General features: G+C 33.2%; 3 protein-coding genes across 5 annotated transcripts; all 3 read right to left on the bottom strand.

Annotated features, from left to right (window-relative positions):
* Positions 1–6,780: 6,780 nt before the first annotated feature.
* On the bottom strand, positions 6,781–8,475 carry LOC104720423 (uncharacterized). Its single transcript, XM_010438327.3, has one exon. The coding sequence runs from the start codon at positions 8,413–8,415 to the stop codon at positions 7,348–7,350; it is 1,068 nt and encodes a 355-aa protein (XP_010436629.2). The 5' UTR covers positions 8,416–8,475; the 3' UTR covers positions 6,781–7,347.
* Positions 8,476–9,021: 546 nt separating this feature from the next.
* LOC104719086 (uncharacterized) lies at positions 9,022–10,666 on the bottom strand. The gene is made up of 5 exons (XM_010436930.3): positions 10,448–10,666; positions 10,274–10,343; positions 9,806–10,127; positions 9,410–9,547; positions 9,022–9,315 (listed from the first exon to the last, which is right to left on the bottom strand). Exons 1-5 carry the CDS (start codon positions 10,525–10,527, stop codon positions 9,191–9,193), a joined length of 735 nt encoding a protein of 244 aa, XP_010435232.1. The 5' UTR covers positions 10,528–10,666; the 3' UTR covers positions 9,022–9,190.
* Positions 10,667–11,215: 549 nt separating this feature from the next.
* Positions 11,216–16,085, bottom strand: LOC104719085 (purple acid phosphatase 23-like). Of its 3 annotated transcripts, XM_087470013.1 has the most exons (10): positions 15,656–16,047; positions 15,341–15,532; positions 14,622–14,958; positions 14,232–14,449; positions 13,898–14,088; positions 13,419–13,700; positions 13,208–13,334; positions 13,041–13,077; positions 12,569–12,693; positions 11,216–11,676 (listed from the first exon to the last, which is right to left on the bottom strand). In XM_087470013.1, exons 1-9 carry the CDS (start codon positions 15,921–15,923, stop codon positions 12,636–12,638), a joined length of 1,710 nt encoding a protein of 569 aa, XP_087326139.1. In that variant the 5' UTR covers positions 15,924–16,047; the 3' UTR covers positions 11,216–11,676; positions 12,569–12,635. The 3 variants fall into 3 exon arrangements, with proteins under 3 accessions (XP_087326139.1, XP_010435230.1, XP_087326140.1); XM_010436928.3 differs by lacking the exons at positions 11,216–11,676; positions 12,569–12,693 and having other exon boundaries at positions 12,895–13,077; positions 15,656–16,085; XM_087470014.1 differs by lacking the exons at positions 11,216–11,676; positions 12,569–12,693; positions 13,041–13,077; positions 13,208–13,334; positions 13,419–13,700 and having other exon boundaries at positions 13,850–14,088; positions 15,656–16,019.
* Between the last annotated feature and the right edge of the window lie 1,698 nt (positions 16,086–17,783).

Here is a 17,783-nt window from a genome sequence, read left to right as displayed (position 1 = left end):
CAAAGTGCATCGACCGATGCAATGCCGAGCATCGTTTTCCCCCGAAGCTTCTCGCCGGATCTTCGTTCCTACAACCACAAAACTCGATCCCAAGCCACAAAAAAGCCTCCCAACGTCCCAAATAACAATATAACAAGCCTAACAAAACATAACAAGCAAATCAGAGATATCTCCAGCTTAGATAAGCCATGGTCATGCACTTACCTTTGCCAAGAAGATTCTGAACCTTAATCACGCAGGAAAACACTTCTAGAAGCCTCTTACAACGCCCTAAGCCTCAGATCTCACCAGAAAAAGTCACCAATCCACAAAAATCTCCAAGAACACTCTTCTCTCTTCTCTTTTCTCTCAAAAACGGCCAAAGTCGTCTAATGAGACAAAAGAAACGACTTAAGGTGTTTTCCCCTTTTTTTTTTACCCAAAATGCAGCGTTTAAATTAAGTCAAACCGTAGAAAACTGAACCTGCATCGACCGATGCAATCTCCTAAACCGGGATTTTGGTTCGCGGATGTTACAATGATTAAAATAAAAATAATGAATAATGGTTAACGATCATTGACCAAAGATTCCTGTGCTGTTTAAAAGTTTCTGATTTGACTTTGAATTGGTGAAAAAGTATATTGATTTTGGGTCGGTTCAGTGGGCGACAGGTTTTGTTTTGGTTTAAAAGTACAGAAGATGTGAGATTTGATTTGGTTTGGTTCAATAATCACTGATTTGTTTCAAACTAATTTGGTTTTAGTTTGAAATTTAGTTTTAAATCTGTAAAGGTTTATGCTGGATCATCTAATTTTAATTAAGTCAGGTTTTGATTTGTTTAACAAAAGAAAAGTTATCTTACTTTTGGAGGATACTTGTGTTACGTAGGTTACTTTACGTAGAAGATAATGAACTATAGAAAGATACAGTGAAACTTATATAAATTAATAATATTGAAACTATGACACTTTTTTAATTTCTCATGATATTAATAAATTAATAATTATTATTTTATAGTGTAAATTAATAATTATTAATTTATAGATATATATTTTAATTGCTTAAGTTCTTATAATTGAGTTAATTTTAGCAAAATAAGATTAGACTTTCAAATTTTGTAAATTTTATGATTTTGGAATTGAATTTGTAATATCTAAAAAACATTATTGACAAGAAATTACAAATACTATAGACAAATTTACTTGTACACATGACATACATATATTCAGATATATGAAAATATTAATTGTCGTATTTTAATAGTCTATCAAACTATCAAAATAATGCATATCTAGAAATTGAAATTTGTAAAAAGATTTAGCTATTTTTATGACATGTTAGAAAATATTTTATGTCATTATAGTTAGAAAATACAACATAAAAATATTTTTATAGATATAAGTTTTAAAAAAGCATACATTACTATATCAACATATATATATATATTTTACATGATTATCTTATTATCTTATCGAATTTTGTCAATTTTTTTTGATCCGACTTAAGATCAATAAAATTTTTAATTTTTAATATTTATTAATTTATAGAGGTTTTACTATATCTAATTTCATTTTAATAGACCAATATCATACATCATATTATCTCGTGTCCTTACGACAAAATATGTACATAAGATACTCTGGTTATTATGTACTTGCTTAGGTTTCTGAATATACAGTAAATTATATTTATTAATTTTTTTTTTTTTTTGTAAGTCATATCCTAATGTATTTTTTTTTTTTGTTAAAAATATCCTAATGTATTTAATGTACATTAATTACTATTACCATGGACTATCTGTTAAATATTATATACCACGTATCTTAGCGTCACAATTACAAGTACAGCGACCCAATAACGTCCCTCTGTTCTCTCATACGTGGCACATTAATTACTATTACCATGGACTATCTGTTAAATATTATATTCAAATATTCGATGTGTGGATTTAATAAAAAGTAAAAAAGATGGTTCTCTCATATGGTTCATAAAATATTTTTTATGGTTTGTTTTGATCAGATACGATTGACCGCGTGACTAGAGTCACCACGAAAAAGCGAAGGGGAAAAAAAATAATGTTTTTGAATTAATTGGAACTTTTAGATGTTTCAACATAAATCTTTTATTAATTTGAAGGTAATGATTAAAGTAAAAATAAAATGAATAATGGGTAACGATCATTTCAACACAAAAATTTCGGATTTGAAATGAGTTTCCAATTTTGAAGCAAACCAAAAAGTCAAATATATTGACTTAGATAAACCGAAATATCGGTTCAATTTAACTCAATGTAGGTTTCATTTGATTCACATGAAATTTTCATTTTTGCTTTTATTTTGGTATTTTTTATTTGAATATGATTAAGCTTGTTCGGATATGGTTTTATTATTTGAATATACTTTTAAAGTTAAAAAGGTTTGATTATGACTTTGAACCGGTCAAATTTTATTGATTTGGGTCAGTTTAGTGTCCACTGTCCAACTGTTTTTTTTTTGGGTCTAAAGTACAAAAGATGTGAGATTTGATTGGTTTAATAACCACGGTTTAGTTTCAAACTAATTTGGTTTTAGTTTTAAACTCAGTTTTAAATCTGTTAAGGTTTATGTTCGATCATCCAATTTTAATTAAGTCAGGTTTGATTTAATTTGGATTGTTTTGTTTTATAAAAATAAATAAAAATAAAGATACAATCTTACTTTTGTAGAGAAGACATAATTCTAATATGTTACATAATAATAGGCCTAGAAGACAACTAACTATAGAAAGATATTTGATTTTATTTAATATACCAACATACAGCTTCAAGAATTCAACATCACTTGGGGGTTTTGTCCTTTTACCATAGGGTTGGTTCGATTTACTTCATTTTTAGTTTAAATTTTCAAATTTCTCCCATAATCATTAAGTTTCAAAATTTGGTTATAGTGAAAAGGAGAATTAATTTTCATAGTACTTAGGGTCTAATGCATTAAAATGGCACAATACATAAGAAATTCTTTTTAGTTTCAGCAAAATATTTTTATTTTAGAGACAAGTTATGGGTTAAAGTAGCACACAGTACATTGCAGAAACATTAATTAGAATTTAAATAAAGAAAATAAAAAATATAGAAAAAAATTTAGAAGGTTGACGTCGTTGTCCGTACAATATAAGATGTTGTCTCTTGCACGGTAACATTAAGATTTTGTTTTGTATACATGTCATATTGTTATTACAGTATGTTATGCTCATTAGTCAATTACAAAGTTAATCAATGCAAAGAAATTATGCTATAGGCTATAGATCACCAAAATTCATTTCAATTCCTTGTTCTTTGAAAGAAGGATCACCACATTTGGAAATCTAGTTATCTGCCATAACAATTCTACCTCTTTAACAACATACAATCACACATGCTCTAAGAGTTTGACATAAGATCACAAAGGATGATTAAAAATTTTGCTGCATCACCTGAAACATCAAATTCTATAGGTAGCAGTTCACAAATGTTAAACTTTTACTAAGCAAGTAGTTGTGTGATCAGATTTACGGTATTTGATTACTTAAAATGTGTAATTGATTTAGTCTGCACTGCACTCATATCAATAACAGAAAGAGTTGTAATGCTTTGTGAGTCTTCAATAATCAAATAAGGACTAGATGAGTAGATACAGTTATATATATGTAGAGAGATTTTCTACAAGATTTGATTCATGGCATGATATGGAGTGTTATGTAATACACAATAAAACATATTCAAGACCACAAGATAAGTCGTTTATATGTAATAAATTATAAGATTGTATAATTTATGTTGTCACCCTCGATTCTTACCATTTCAAAGTTTGGTCTACAACTGCAAAAAAGCAACTGAAAAAGCAATTGTGGGTTTGGTCGAGGGGAGGGGAGAAACTCTCTTGTTGTCTATTTTTACACTGAAACATAAATGGTGAGTTTTGAAATCTATCTTCTCCCTAAATTGCTTTCTTTCCATTTTCTCTCATAGTCAACCAAAAGAAGCAAAGGACAATTTGATTTGAAATTACATCCAGTGAAATCAGTTGAGAAGGGGACAGAAGAAGGTTCCTATTATGAGTTCGTCCATGATGATGAAACGATTGGGAGAATCATAATGATGGAGAAACACTTCACATATGCGGTGGACGAAAAAGAGATGGAGAGTATGAATTACTATCACGTAATTATGAAGAAGAAGCTGTTGGATGCCGAAGAAGAGAAGAAGAAGCTGAAGGAAGCTGAAGGAAGCCGAAGAAGAGAAGAAGAAGAAGGAAGCCAAAGAAGCTGAAGATATCGAGAAGAAGAATTAAGAAAGGCCCATGCCGAGAAGAGCTTTTGAATAAATTAGTAGTATTCCCTTTTAGTTTTTGTATAAGATGATCTACTAAGTGATAATAACTCTAGTTGCTTCTTTCCCAATGGTTAGATGAAAACTTGCTTCTTTTTTCTTTTTTGCTCGCTTGTGTTAACTATTGAATATGTGGATCTGGGTTTTTTTTTTCTTTTCGATTTTATTACTCTACAAATCTAAAAACTACTTAGTCTAGTTTTCTTTTAAAACTCCATATTTCTCTCATAACATTGGATTTCAAAGTTTTTCTTTAATAAAGAAATATTTTTACCATACTTAGGTCTAATGCATTAAAATAGGCACATATTGCATTGTAGATATATTTTCATTAAAATGTTTCCATCAAAATTTTGATTGGAAAGTACAAAAATTGCACATCTTACCATGTGTCCATTCTTAATTCGATCACCTAGTCGTTTCTATAATTGTTGATTGATGTAAAATACCGAGTTATTTGTCCTTATGAAAAAATCGTCATACAAAATTTAGATTTTTCTATTTTTTCAGTTATGGTCGGAAATCTTATCAATCACTACAAATTTGCAACTACAAAGTAAATTGTTTGGTCATGGAAAGTTATATTGTCGTTAACATCTGTACTATTATTTATTGGAAATCACAATTAGGATAATGTCCACACAAAAAAAAAAATTAATGAAGTACCAATACTATAGGATGTATCCAAATAGATTTAAAGACAACAAAATGGATTTTACTTAGATTCGGATACTATTTATTCCAATCTTGAATAAGATATTTGGAAATGGTGTATTGGCAAGTGATGTTTTTTCATTGAATAGCATATTTCCTAGAAGAAAAAAAAGACAATTTAGAAAAAAGATCAAGAAATAATAACTAACTAATTAATATTTTTTGAAATCATTTAATTTTGTTAACATAAAAATAGGTACATTAAATTAAAAATTGTATAAATGTAAACATATTTTAGGCTTTCCTAATATATCGCTACCTAATTTAAACTAATATATAATATAATCTTAATACTAATAAAAAAATATTAAAACAAACACAAAACAAAAAAAAAACATATATTTATACTTAATAATTATAAAAAATTGTCATGTGGTGTACCAGGGATAAAATTTAGTAATATGTTAGAATAGATTATGATTGATATTTTTATGAAAGCAATCTTTTATGGGTTGATCCATCAGAATATACAATGTGAGTGTATTTTTTACTAATGCAATCTGTTAAGGGTTGGTATGTCAAACTATTCATTGTCGTTGTGTATCTTTTTACAATTGCATACTTTTACGACTATATTTTTTTACTGATTGGTCCGTTAAGACATACACTATCAGTGTGCAATTTGATAAATATGAAGGGGAGGTGTATTATTTGAGAGATTCAATATTGACAAAAAAAAAATCTTGTAGTATCTTGATACATAGAAAACCCTAGAAAAATAAAACAAAAGTGTTGAAAAATCATATAAGTATATGAAAGTTGGCCAACTTTTCATATGAGTTTCACATCATCACACCAAAAAATGGCATGTGTCTTTCTCTATTTTTAAAAATTAATTAAATTAATTGAAGGAAAATCAAAAGACACTTTTAACTAATTGTTCATAACTAAATTTTTTTTGGGATCCATGTACTAATTATCATATGTATATGGTCTTTTCTCTATTCAATTTAATACATTATAGTAAGTTAGTAATATTGACATGGAGACGTTAGACGTACCAACAAATTCAAGACATGACACTCTCTCATATATGTAAAGTGAGAGATCTAAGAGTGTTTATTGAAATGACTTTTTAGTTTTAGTTTTTTTTTTTTCTCTTTCATACGAAAACTCATGAAGCAAATAAGTAATTATAGTTAACATATGTTGTTTAAATTTTGTCAATCCAGGTTTTAATCAAGAGCCTACCATGATGCATGTAGCTCGAGTACTAGAACATGAGAGAGTTTATGGAATAAGAAATTGTTTCTTGAGAATCAAGTTAAGCAAGTTTAAAGCATTAACCATATAAGTAACATAATTGCATAGAATTGTATCAGTATATCCTATATTTTTTTTGTAGGTATAGAAATAATCAGATGTATATATGAAAAAGTATAATTAATATTTTGAGTCAAAGATGAATCTTACCATACAAGTTGTAAGTAAATATATCTTAATTTATTAACTACATAAAAACACACAAAATAACAATAACTAACAACAGGAACAGAAGTTAACATAAAAACACACTAAATATATCTTAGCTAAGATGATGTTTCTGTTGCTAGTGAGCTTTTTTTGTTTGGAATCTGAAGTGTCTAATATGAGTCTGATGTCTGAAAGACAATTGGTAGATGTGATAAATACTACATTGTCTTGTTTGAGACTTAAGGGAACATGATTAGTCTTAAATGTCTCTTCATAAACTTGTTAGGACTTATTCTTTATACTGAAACTTTCTTTGAATTCCCTCGATTAAGGAACCTGGTAATGGAGCGGTTTTTCTGACACAAGTCCCTGAAAGGGAGCAATCAATCATAAAAGATCAAAGTGACAGAGAAGATGACCGATGGGAAGATCCCTCCAGGCTCATAGGCAGGAACAAATCGGGAGACATAAGTAAATCTACAAACACAAAAACGAGGTGCATCACTTGTCGTTTAGAGATTATAGCAAAGCTTCTGCAAGATTATGTATCAGTCTCACAGAGAATTTGATGTTTGAAAGGTTTAAGAGAGACTCTAGACTCTCTACCTCAATTCCAAACTATTTTTAATGTGTAATGATCTAACAACTCCATTTTTGATCAGCCAGATTTAGATGTTGTAGATAGAACCAAGGAGTTATGATCCAAAGTCCGAGGAAAGTGTACATTTCTAAAGGCACAACACACGAATCAAACGCCTCGCAGTAGTTGGGAATTTATGACAGTAAAGCTTCTCCACGAGCATATGCAGAGGATTTATAAAAGTAGATTTTGGTGTTTGAAAGGTTTAATAGAAAAGGACTCAAACCCAATACCAGACTGATATCTCTAAGACTCTTAACAATCCCACTTTTGTTCAGCCAGCTTGAATATTCTTCGTTCGTCCACATCAAAGATTTTGACGAAGTTAGGTCGACCAAAGCAGAGAGAGGAGCTCAAAGGGACACAGAAAGCTTCAGCGTTGGTGAGGTAAATGCTTTGATCTACGAGGCCTGGAGTATAAACAGCGTTTCCTTGTTCGTCTAGCTTGAACACCATTATTGCTTCTGTTTTCTTCCTCGGGACACCTTTGATGATCTCTGCGGTCTTCTTGTACGACCTAACCATGAAAGTTTCACTGGTGGTTACTGACTCCACCAGGTGTTCGGTTGTGTAGCACGAATCCAAAAGGTCTCGTTTTGTCTCGGACAGCTTGGGAAGGTTTTGAAACCGCAAGCTCTGCAACTTGGGGTTGTTGCTAGGGTTGTGGAGATCCCATGATCCGACGAGGTGGCCTCCAGAGCCGGCTATGCGAAACATGTCATCCTTCTTGGAATACATGACAGGGGAGGAGAAGAAGCATGGGTCTGTCATTCTGATGTTGACCCACTCGGAGTTCCTTCGAGCCGGTCTGCAGAAGCTGAGCTGAGGACCCAGGAACTTGTCAGCCAGAACACAGTCCTCTTCTTGAGGAGAAGAAGAAGACATGGCCACGTTGGTGACATATTGGGTTTGGCAATGAGGCAGAGTTACAAGAGGAGGCAGCACAATGCGTTTCGGATCTGTTTCACTGTTTATATTCATTTCTCGGAGACGCAACACGCCGTCCTTCAAAGTAGGTAGCCATCCACAGGATGATCCTATCGTTCCCATTTCCTTACGCAGCTCTGTATATACCTTTCTATCGTTCTCACTTACCTCTTCGCTCTCTTTCAAAGAAGAAATGGTTCGAAGGAAACCACCAGACCTCCTAGTCGTGGCAAATCCGCGATTACCTCCGCATGGATCAGCGCAGATCAAGACACAAGAATGAGAATAAATTGGCAACGACAAAGATGAGATGCCATCAGAAAGATGAGGAGAGGATCTCACCAACAAAGGTTTCCGAAAGCAGAGCTTCGAGGGCTGATTTAGAAGCAAAGACATGAATAATGTTCTTCTTAACGGGAAGCAAGATAGAAGAGAAAACAATAAAAACTAATTGAAGAATTGGTGATCTTCTCAACCTTAAAAAAATCATTCATAACTTGCTCACCAAGTTTCCCATCTCCAATATATATTAATTGCGGTCTTTGTGAATTATTTACATTTACTATGCAAGTCCTTTTCTGGAGTGGGTTCTTCCACCATACCAAAAATTCTCATTAAGTTTCCAAATTCTCTCATTAAGTTTCCAAACATTTCCCCTTTCCAAAAACTACTCCATAAATAGAGTGACGAACACCCTATCTACGGAGTTCTCGATCCTTTCATTAGACTTCAACCTCTTTTTTCACATTCAGAAGATGGAACCGTGTCTTAAAAGAGAGGTGAGTAGCATTACAAGAAATTTTGTTGAATATGGAACTGAATGGTTTATCATATGCTAGGTTCAAACTTGGGTATTGATACGTTTTATTTGTTCTAGAATATATATATATATATATATTTCGGCCAGGCCATTTTTTATCATATGCTAGGTTGTTTGAAGCTTCGACCTCCTCTGATCTGATCTGATCTTGGAAATATCCTAGAGCATAAAGAGTTAAGCTCTACAATTAAGAAACTTTATATAAAGTCTTTGGGTAATTAACGTTTTTACCATAAGCAAGCCAAAACGAATCTATTTGTTTTACACAAACCGAATCAATTTCTCAGACAAACCATAATAATTAGTAAAAGGTGTGATATCAGAGACATGGACCGACCCTGTTGTTAATCGTTAGTGCCAATCAACTATATCTCCGAATGTTGTTGAGCCAACTCCTTCCCACACTTCACTGTGTCCCACTTCTTCCGAATCAACACCTTCCATGTCACAGTCCCACCATCCTGAACCATTTGCATCTGTTGGGAGAAAGTTCATATAAGTCTCAACTACATAGAGTTAGATTTATTTCCAAGTATAAAAAAGTGACTGGAACTTGTTGTCGTCACTCACAATGGTTGTATGTTGATCTCTGCATTTTACTATTACTGTTGCTTCCTCTTTCTCTTTCCCTTTGCATTGGCTTAGATACTTTTGAGTTGTCTCCAAAGACTATAACAGACTTTCCTGTTCTACTCATGCTCTCCATACCTAGTGATTCAACATATATACTCTTATCAACTATTGACATCTCAAAGATCATTATTAGATTTTAAGGCTAAGATCTTATGTTTAAAACCAACAAAAAAAAAAAAAAAAAGAAGATGCATGCGACCTGAGGAACAAAAACATCAAGTAATGTTCTCAATTCACACACTTCTTTCGAAATCTCATATAGACAATGAAAAAGGAACTTGCTTGAGCCATTTGTTGTCTACCCAAGACCCAAGTGCTGTTAAAGTGACATACCTTCAAAAGGATCTTTTCTTTTCTTTGATGTTTTATCATCCTTCACAATAATGATATGTTCATTGGTTTCATCGGAGTGCGAAGCAAGATGATCTGTTTCTTCAGCAGGGATTTGATCCACCGGCTCAAGACTCGCCTCAACAGTTATCTCCCTACTCACTTCTTCACTTATCTGAACCTCTCTTGGCTTAAACTGCTGAAGCATCATCTTCTCAAGACCACCATCGTCTTTTTTCTTCTCTTCCCTCGCTTTTCTCTCCACCCCAAACCCATGAGAGAGTTTAGAGCAATCAAAAGAGGTGAATGGTCTTCTTATCCCTTCCTGTTCAAGAACCAAACAAAGACCAAATCTAAAATCTCTTAACAAAATCAATTCAAAGGTTTCAGCTTTTGGCTCAGTTTCCAACAAATCCCAACTCAAATTCCAAAGCAATCTAGAGAGAGAGAGAGAGAGTCATTGTTCGTTACCTCAATGTTGTTGTTGTTGGGCTTAAGCAGCACTGATTTGTTCGATTGATTACTCGAAGAGGCTTGGACACTATTAAAAACACACAATCACACTTACGGAATCAATTACTCAAAATCTAAAACCTTGGAGAGTGATTAGGGAATTTAGAAATCGAAAGGGGATTGAAGGCTTACGGAATCGAACTGGGATTCAGAAAGGAAGAAGCAATTGATCGCTGACCAAAAACCCTAATTTTTGGAATTGGCTTCTTCATCTTCTTCTCCTTCTCTCACTCAGACTCTCGATTCTCGAGCGAGGCTTTCATTTTTTTGGCTTATTTTTTATTTTATTTTAGTGTCTCAAAAATTTTCCCGCCAAATGCAAAAAACAATTGGTGTATTTTTTTTTTTTTTTTGCTGAGGTTGACAATAATGTAAAATTTAATCCAAAATTTAAACATATCAATAGAATTTTTCTTTATTTTTTCAGAAAATCTTTCACAACCTTTCAACTTTAATCATTTCAGTTTTTCATTATAGTCAAGATTCAAAGAGGGAAATAAAAAGTGAAAAGTTAATATCAAAGATGGTATCATTGTACTACCGTGCAAAGTTTCATGGGAGTAAAAATCAACTTTTCAGTTAATAACTTCCTAGTAATGTATTTTGGGCTTTTTTGTTTCATGTACTAGAACTTTTAATTTTATTTTGTGTTGTTATATTGGGTCATTATAATTACTCTAATAAGTAATAACACATAAAAGATTTTTTTTTTTTAATGCATAGTTGTAACTTGTAAGTTGTAAGTTGTAACCTGGCTGTATTGCAAAATTGTTTAGCTATTGCCTATTGGAAATTTTTTGCCTTGGATAGATTTTTTATTGCTTAACTTCTTTGCTTTCCATATATACTTGTAAGTTAATATTTTTCTTATATAAATATAAATTTAAAGAAAAAAATATCTTTACTAAGGAAACATATATTTCACTTTGTCATGTAGTTCATCTTTGAATATGGATATTTACAATTGCTTCCCTTTAAAAACAAAAAATTATTAATAAATTTAATTGACAGCTGTAAAACAAAAAAATGGCTCATTTGCAATAAGTCTCAAACTCTGAACACCTGATCAAACCAGTCTATCTCATGTTGGCAGCTTACTTTTTATGGCTAGCGAAGCAATGGAACTATATCTCAGAACTGCTTCTTTCATCAGATCAGCTTGCACCTGTTTACTGTAGCGCCAGCCTCGCAGGAGTAGAGAATGTTATCCTTAAATACTCCACCAAACTGAATGTGTTGAGGGATCAGTTTGACGTCTGACTATCTTACACACATATCCTCTGAACCTTGGCGTCGATCTTTTCGATTGCATCCAAACTCCAGCAATGGGATCACATCAACCGTCTATATTTCTCAGGAAACTACACAACGAAAAGGGCGAGATTCTTCTCAGTTATATACATTTTCCCAATGTTAGTGACATCAAATGGTCATCTAACACTTCTTCACATTACCAACAGCTAATGCATCTTCAACATAAAAATTTCTTTTATTATCCGAATACTTATATAGCACAAGTTCTTTCTATGCTAGCATAGCCACACAAAATGCTTAAAACAGATTCAATGATATGGAATTTAAACACTATGTTTCAGGGAGATTTTCATCAATTGGAGCCAATACTCATAGAACAGGACAACTGATGTAAAATATTCATGTAAGCGATAGGTTCAAACAGTGGAGACCTAATTATGCTGGCCTACAACGGGATAGGATAGGGATGCCACGAAATATTTTTTGTGTGGGTTTAAAAACTATGCCACCATTATTCAAACCGAATCTTCCTCACCCCTGGCTATTGAGTCCAAAACTATAAACTAATTAACCAGCAAGGCTGGTCGTAACTCGACAGTTTTGGATGCAGAAAATGCAAACTACTTTACAAACTAAAGAAATTCATGGCGTGTAAATAGATTGATATCACCATTTTCACTACTCCGTGGGACACTAACCTGAGGCTCTTTGGAGCATCGGTTTTGACTCAATATATATTTGGAAAATGCAATGGCATGTTGAGCAAGAGGCACCTACCTCATGATTTTTTAGGAAGATTCTACAGAAGAGAAATGGAAATGCCAGTTTTCAAAAAAAATAATAAGAATGATACATGTAGTCAAGTGACTCAAGTCACTGACGTGATGTGTCAAAAAAAATAGGTACTAGTGTACTACCGTACTACAAATGAGCATTACTTAGCAACTCATGTGATAATGAAGCATAAACTCATTGAGGGATTCATGTAACAAGTCTTACCTGAAAAACTCTAAATCTCCCATGGCAAGACCCAGGCTATAGGTAGTGGTCTTTATTTTATGCCTCATCAAGTGCTTGAATATGTAGATAATGCAAATCTCAATTTTAAATAAGGATGCAAGTATCTGCATACCAAAGAATTTAAATACCCAAGAAGAGGCCATAAACACAAAAATAAAGGGGAATTCTCCTAGCGTTCAGAGTACCAGGCATACCAATTTATGGGCATAACACTACAGTCTACCCAACACACGGAAGTGTTTGGGCTTGATTTCTTAGCAATAATTAACCACTTTAGAGAAGATTTCATAACCAAAAATGGCAAAGAGACTCGAAGCAAATTCAGATTAATCACAAAGTAAACCATGATAGTTGACCCGCGTTTTATATAACATGTCCAAAAACAATGGACCTAGAAGTACAAAACATGAAGAATATACATATGAACATTAGTAACGTGGGAGAGGAAAACCTAGACTTGTTGCCGCCTGATTTCTCCCTTTCTTCGCCTGCTTCCCATTTCAGCAAGCAAATATATTAAAATGTCATATGGATTAGTTTTTATTGAACAACTTGTACCTATATAGACTAAGACCACAGAGCTACGTAGTATAGATATATCATATATTGCTCTAGTACCTCGAAATTGTAGGGAAGTGCAGACATTTGGTTGACGGACAATGTAGATTTGGTCACCATAGATGTCGTCCTTATACACATCTTGATTCCTTTGCCATCTCCACAGGGCGTGCGTTGAATTCATGACCTGTATGAACAACACATTCTAATGGTCAGCTCTCGTCGCATAAAAGAGAATCACTCTTTCTTATTAAACATAATGAAGATATACCTCAAGGATTCCATGGCCGAAGCTGCTCTCTCTGAAGGCACTCCAATCAGGTTGTCTGTCCCAGCAAAACTTGCCTTTTGCAGAGCCAGAAGTAAAATTTAAAGGGCATGATCCTCCTATCTCGGGGATGTTGTCTTCAGGAGAAGGACACTTCCCAGGGTCATCCGCAAAGTCCACATCAACTTTCTCAATGTTACCACCATCTCCTATAGTTATGTAAACTGGCCCACACGGGTTTAGTGTGTAGTTGTATATGCGGTTCATTCTCTCATATGCATGCACCTTCAGAAGCAATAAACGCCATTTTTAATCATACCATAGAAGAAGAACAACAGTATAACATTTCTATATCACTATAAGTCGACTTCGCTACTGCAACATGGCTGTTTCAAACAAACAGTGACAAGATATTCAACAACAAGAGGAAGAAATCAAAGAGTATTTAATTTCCGTTTCAACAAGAAAAATAGAGAACTCACATGTCCTGCAAACACAATGTCAACACGGTGTTGGTAGAGAAGCTCTTCCATTTCCTGCCTCATGCATTCAAACTCTTGGTAGTGCGAGGAGTAGCTGTTGTACCAAGGCGGATGCATTGTTGCAACCAGCCATGGTGTCACTGCGCGATCAACTTTAGACAAGTCTTCCTTTAGCCATGCATATTGTGCTCCTAAAATAACACATTAATTATTCATAAAAATGAGAGTGATTGAAGTAGGAGAACCAGAAATTTTCCTCATTAATCAGGGTACAAAAGATACAAGTGCTTTGCTGAAACCAAAGAAAAGAGACTGCAAGTATCCATGGATTTACCAGTGTGATTATAGTCAACATATGCACCCAACATAACGAAATGCACTCCTCCCGCATCAAAAGAATAGTAGAAGTTGGTGTTGGAGCCACTCTCACTTGACGGAACTGCAAACCTTTCAGAATATGAATTAAAGGTGATTCCGGAAGCTTGAGACTCAATCTCATGGTTTCCTTCAATGACCATCGTTGGGACTTTGGAGGTTAGTGGCTCCATGAACCTGCACACAAATCAAAGTTTTACCACCAAAATCTCCTAAGTGTATAACCTTTTTTCCTATGCACAGTATTATTCACTCTAAAATATTGTGGAACAAGTTGACAGAAAGCTAAGCAGGACCGACACAGATTTCTTCAAATCTAACTTGTTAACCCAGAGATAGTAAGGTTTACCTTCCCCTGGCATCCCAGCGAGGTTGATACGTCTCCCTAATTGGTGCATCGGGAAATGAACATGAGAAACATGAAACTCCTTTGCCACCAATTGTACGGTACTGGTCTGCATACGTTAAGTCCCCAACAATTATAACCATCGAAGGGTCGTTTTCCATCAAATGGTCAATGGTGGTGGTTGTGTTACTGGTAAGACCCAGATCTCCAACAAAGGCAATTCGATGAGGATATGCGTCTTTGCTTGGCAGTGGCAAAGTCATAAAAGAAAGTTCATCACTCATTGCAGGAACAGAGCTGTCGCCGCACCTATAAAAGTACTTGGTTTCTGGTTCAAGACCTACAATATATGTCAAGTCAGTCAGCATTGCAACCAATATCTGCAAAAATAAAATCTTGACAGTGGCAAAGTCAACACAGATTTAGAAAAAGAGCGTCTCAAAAGATATCATCTTTCTTTCTATTAAGGAAAATATACACACAGCACAAGTCCACACACAATAAGATGAAAGTTAAATATGGGGATTGTTTTAATAATTCCTTCACAATTAGGTGCCTAGCTTTAAACACTTTCAAGTTGTCGCTGCAAGTAATGTCAACTTTTAGAACTAAGAAGCAAGGTAATACTCAGCTCAAGCAAAATGAAGTTGCAAAGATTCATTCATACACATAAGAAACTCTACACAAGAAAGAAGAATGAAATTGCTCTTTGTAATTGTTACCATCAATGAGGACATGGTGTATGATGCCTGATGTGTAATTGAGGAGACCGTCAAAGGGATACAACTGACTGTAAACTGTTGCATTCCCTTTCTTTTTTATCAAATATTTCCCTTTCTCCTTCCCATACCAAACCTCACTAGCAACTGAACTAGGATCAAGCGGTTTCACATCTTTCCCAACTACAGCATCACCTGTGAAAAGAAGAAGAATATAAACAAATCTCACAAATCCTAGTTCAATTGGACTAATTCAAAGCCTAGAGATTTCAGATATTGAAAAATTCAAGAAATATATAATCAAGAATTTGGCTTTACCAGTGACCCAAGAGACCCACATGGACGTTGGAGTAGAGAGAGCTAAAGCAATCTGTTCTGGGAAATCGGAGCTGACGTTTCTCTTCCTCAGCCTCGGATGGTCCATAGGCAAGTCGTCACTGCCTCGCCGTAGAGACGGGTCGAACCGGCGGGTCAATGGCTTGAACGGGCCGTCTAAAGTTGTTGCGATCGGTTCGCCGGAGGCAAGTAACAACGACATTGAGGTAATTAGGGCAATCATCATTAGTAAAGGCATGTTCATGGTCATGGTCCAGAGGTTGTTTCATCTACGCGTGACGAGTTTTGATGGTCTCGAGCATTGACGCTTCTCTTTTTGCTTTGTACTGAGAATATGCCACATTGGTACGTGTCACCATTTTATTTGGAGCTCTGTTTACTACTTTACTAGACTTTCAAATATCAAAAAATTGAATTGTTTTAGAGTTTTTTTTTCTTAACTGTAAACTTTTGAAACCAAATTTTCAAGAACCAAAATAGATACCCTTTTTCAAAATATAATTGTTTATAAAAAACTTCAAAATAAATCACAGAAATTATTCAGTTTCTAAATTGATGAAGATCGAGCTGGGGAGGAGTGAAAGAAATGATATCAAAATAAAAATTATTAGTACATATGAAAAGTGGAATTAGTTTAGTGATAAAACTGTTGTTTTTATAGGGAGAAATTGTAACATCTACAATCTTTGATTGTTGGATTTGAATGTATAAATTTGGTTAAGAATGTTGGAAAGCTTCGGATTAACTGAATTAAAACGGTTTAACTCTCCAAGCATATGTAATGTTCTTTCTATATGGCGCAAGGTTGGAAAATTTTCATTTTTCTTCTTTTGTTATTATACTTAACGACTAGATATTCATCTGCGGTACACCGCAGGACTAAATTTGTTTAAAAAATGTAAAATGTATTTTATTTGGTAGATTAACTATAGATATGCAACTAATTTTTGTATTTTGTAAATGAACAGTATTTTGCATCTGTATATTATGTAGTGTCCAATTTCTATGTTTTAGGTGTATACCGTGTATTTTTATAATATAGAAAAAACGATATCATACAGTTTCTTAAATATTTAAATCGTCGAGAAGTGTTTTTTTTTTTAGTTTTCACTGTAGAGATAGTAGTATTTTAATTCTATTGTAGTTTTTCAATAATATCATTACAATAGAAATGGCTTTCTATTTTTGTTAGTTTCATATATAAATAATCTAACACTTTAGTATATTTACTTTATGTGTGCAATGAAAATAAAAGTAAGTTTGTTTTTTATATGAATTATACTAATTGTTTACTTCTATAAACTTTAATTAATTGATTAAAAATATGTGTATATAATATGTTATCTAGAGCATCTCTCACTTTGGGTAAGTATAAAACATATTAATCATTTTTTTAAAGTGCATACTGTATAAAGTTCATTTATAGAGTTATTAATTTACCTATTCTTAAGTAGAACCATAAAAAAAATTGGGACCAAGAAAATATATTGATTTATCAAGATTTAATTTTTATTAATTTATCACTAATTTTAACTTTAATTTATATACATAGTTTAAAAAAAGGAGTAAATTCTTAGATAAAGTATAGAACATTCATCCTTTTTTCTTTTTTTTTTTTGGTTTTTTTTAACATTCATCCTTTTCATAAAATTGCTGGGAAAATTTGTCAATTGTAATCACACAATTTATTATAAATTTCCAAATTATATATTACCAAATGAAGATTATAATGGAGAAACCAAATTGGTGGTTACTTAAAAAAGGAAAAATGACAATATTCATATTTAAAGTAAAAAATAATTAAAGGAGAAAATTTTCTTCAATTAGATTCCGAATTTGATATTATTTAAAGTAAAAAATAATTGTAAAATTAAATGCCAATGACATTCCTTGTAAATATGTATGAACTTCATGATTTATTTCATAAATGTCTCAAAAAATGTATATATAGATTAGTAAATACTTTTCATAGATACGAATAAACACAGATTTGGGGGTTACAAGTATTGCAAACAAAGAAGTAAGATACACGAAAATGAAGGATAAAAGAGCGTGAGGAGACTCCATGATTGGCTCCGGTGGGGTTGGAGAAAGGATGCACAAGAAACAT

The sequence above is a fragment of the Camelina sativa genome, chromosome 10 (genome assembly GCF_030686135.1).
Source record: "Camelina sativa cultivar CO46 ecotype springtype chromosome 10, ASM3068613v1".
NCBI classification, from domain to species: Eukaryota; Viridiplantae; Streptophyta; class Magnoliopsida; order Brassicales; family Brassicaceae; genus Camelina; species Camelina sativa.
This window is presented reverse-complemented; position numbering and strand designations above follow the sequence as displayed.

What these genes read in the sequence shown, in the direction of transcription:
- LOC104719085 (XM_010436928.3), bottom strand. Translation starts at nt 15,923, where the DNA reads ATGACCATGAACATGCCTTTACTAATGATGATTGCCCTAATTACCTCA. An exon ending in ACACCATGTCCTCATTGATG is followed by an intron (nt 14,959 to 15,340) that starts GTAACAATTACA and finishes CATATATTGTAG; the next exon opens with GTCTTGAACCAGAAACCAAG. An exon ending in CACTTCCCTACAATTTCGAG is followed by an intron (nt 13,078 to 13,207) that starts GTACTAGAGCAA and finishes AATGGGAAGCAG; the next exon opens with GCGAAGAAAGGGAGAAATCA.
- LOC104719086 (XM_010436930.3), bottom strand. Translation starts at nt 10,527, where the DNA reads ATGAAGAAGCCAATTCCAAAAATTAGGGTTTTTGGTCAGCGATCAATT. An exon ending in CCAACAACAACAACATTGAG is followed by an intron (nt 10,128 to 10,273) that starts GTAACGAACAAT and finishes GTTCTTGAACAG; the next exon opens with GAAGGGATAAGAAGACCATT. An exon ending in AAGAAAAGATCCTTTTGAAG is followed by an intron (nt 9,548 to 9,805) that starts GTATGTCACTTT and finishes TTGAATCACTAG; the next exon opens with GTATGGAGAGCATGAGTAGA.
- LOC104720423 (XM_010438327.3), bottom strand. Translation starts at nt 8,415, where the DNA reads ATGTCTTTGCTTCTAAATCAGCCCTCGAAGCTCTGCTTTCGGAAACCT.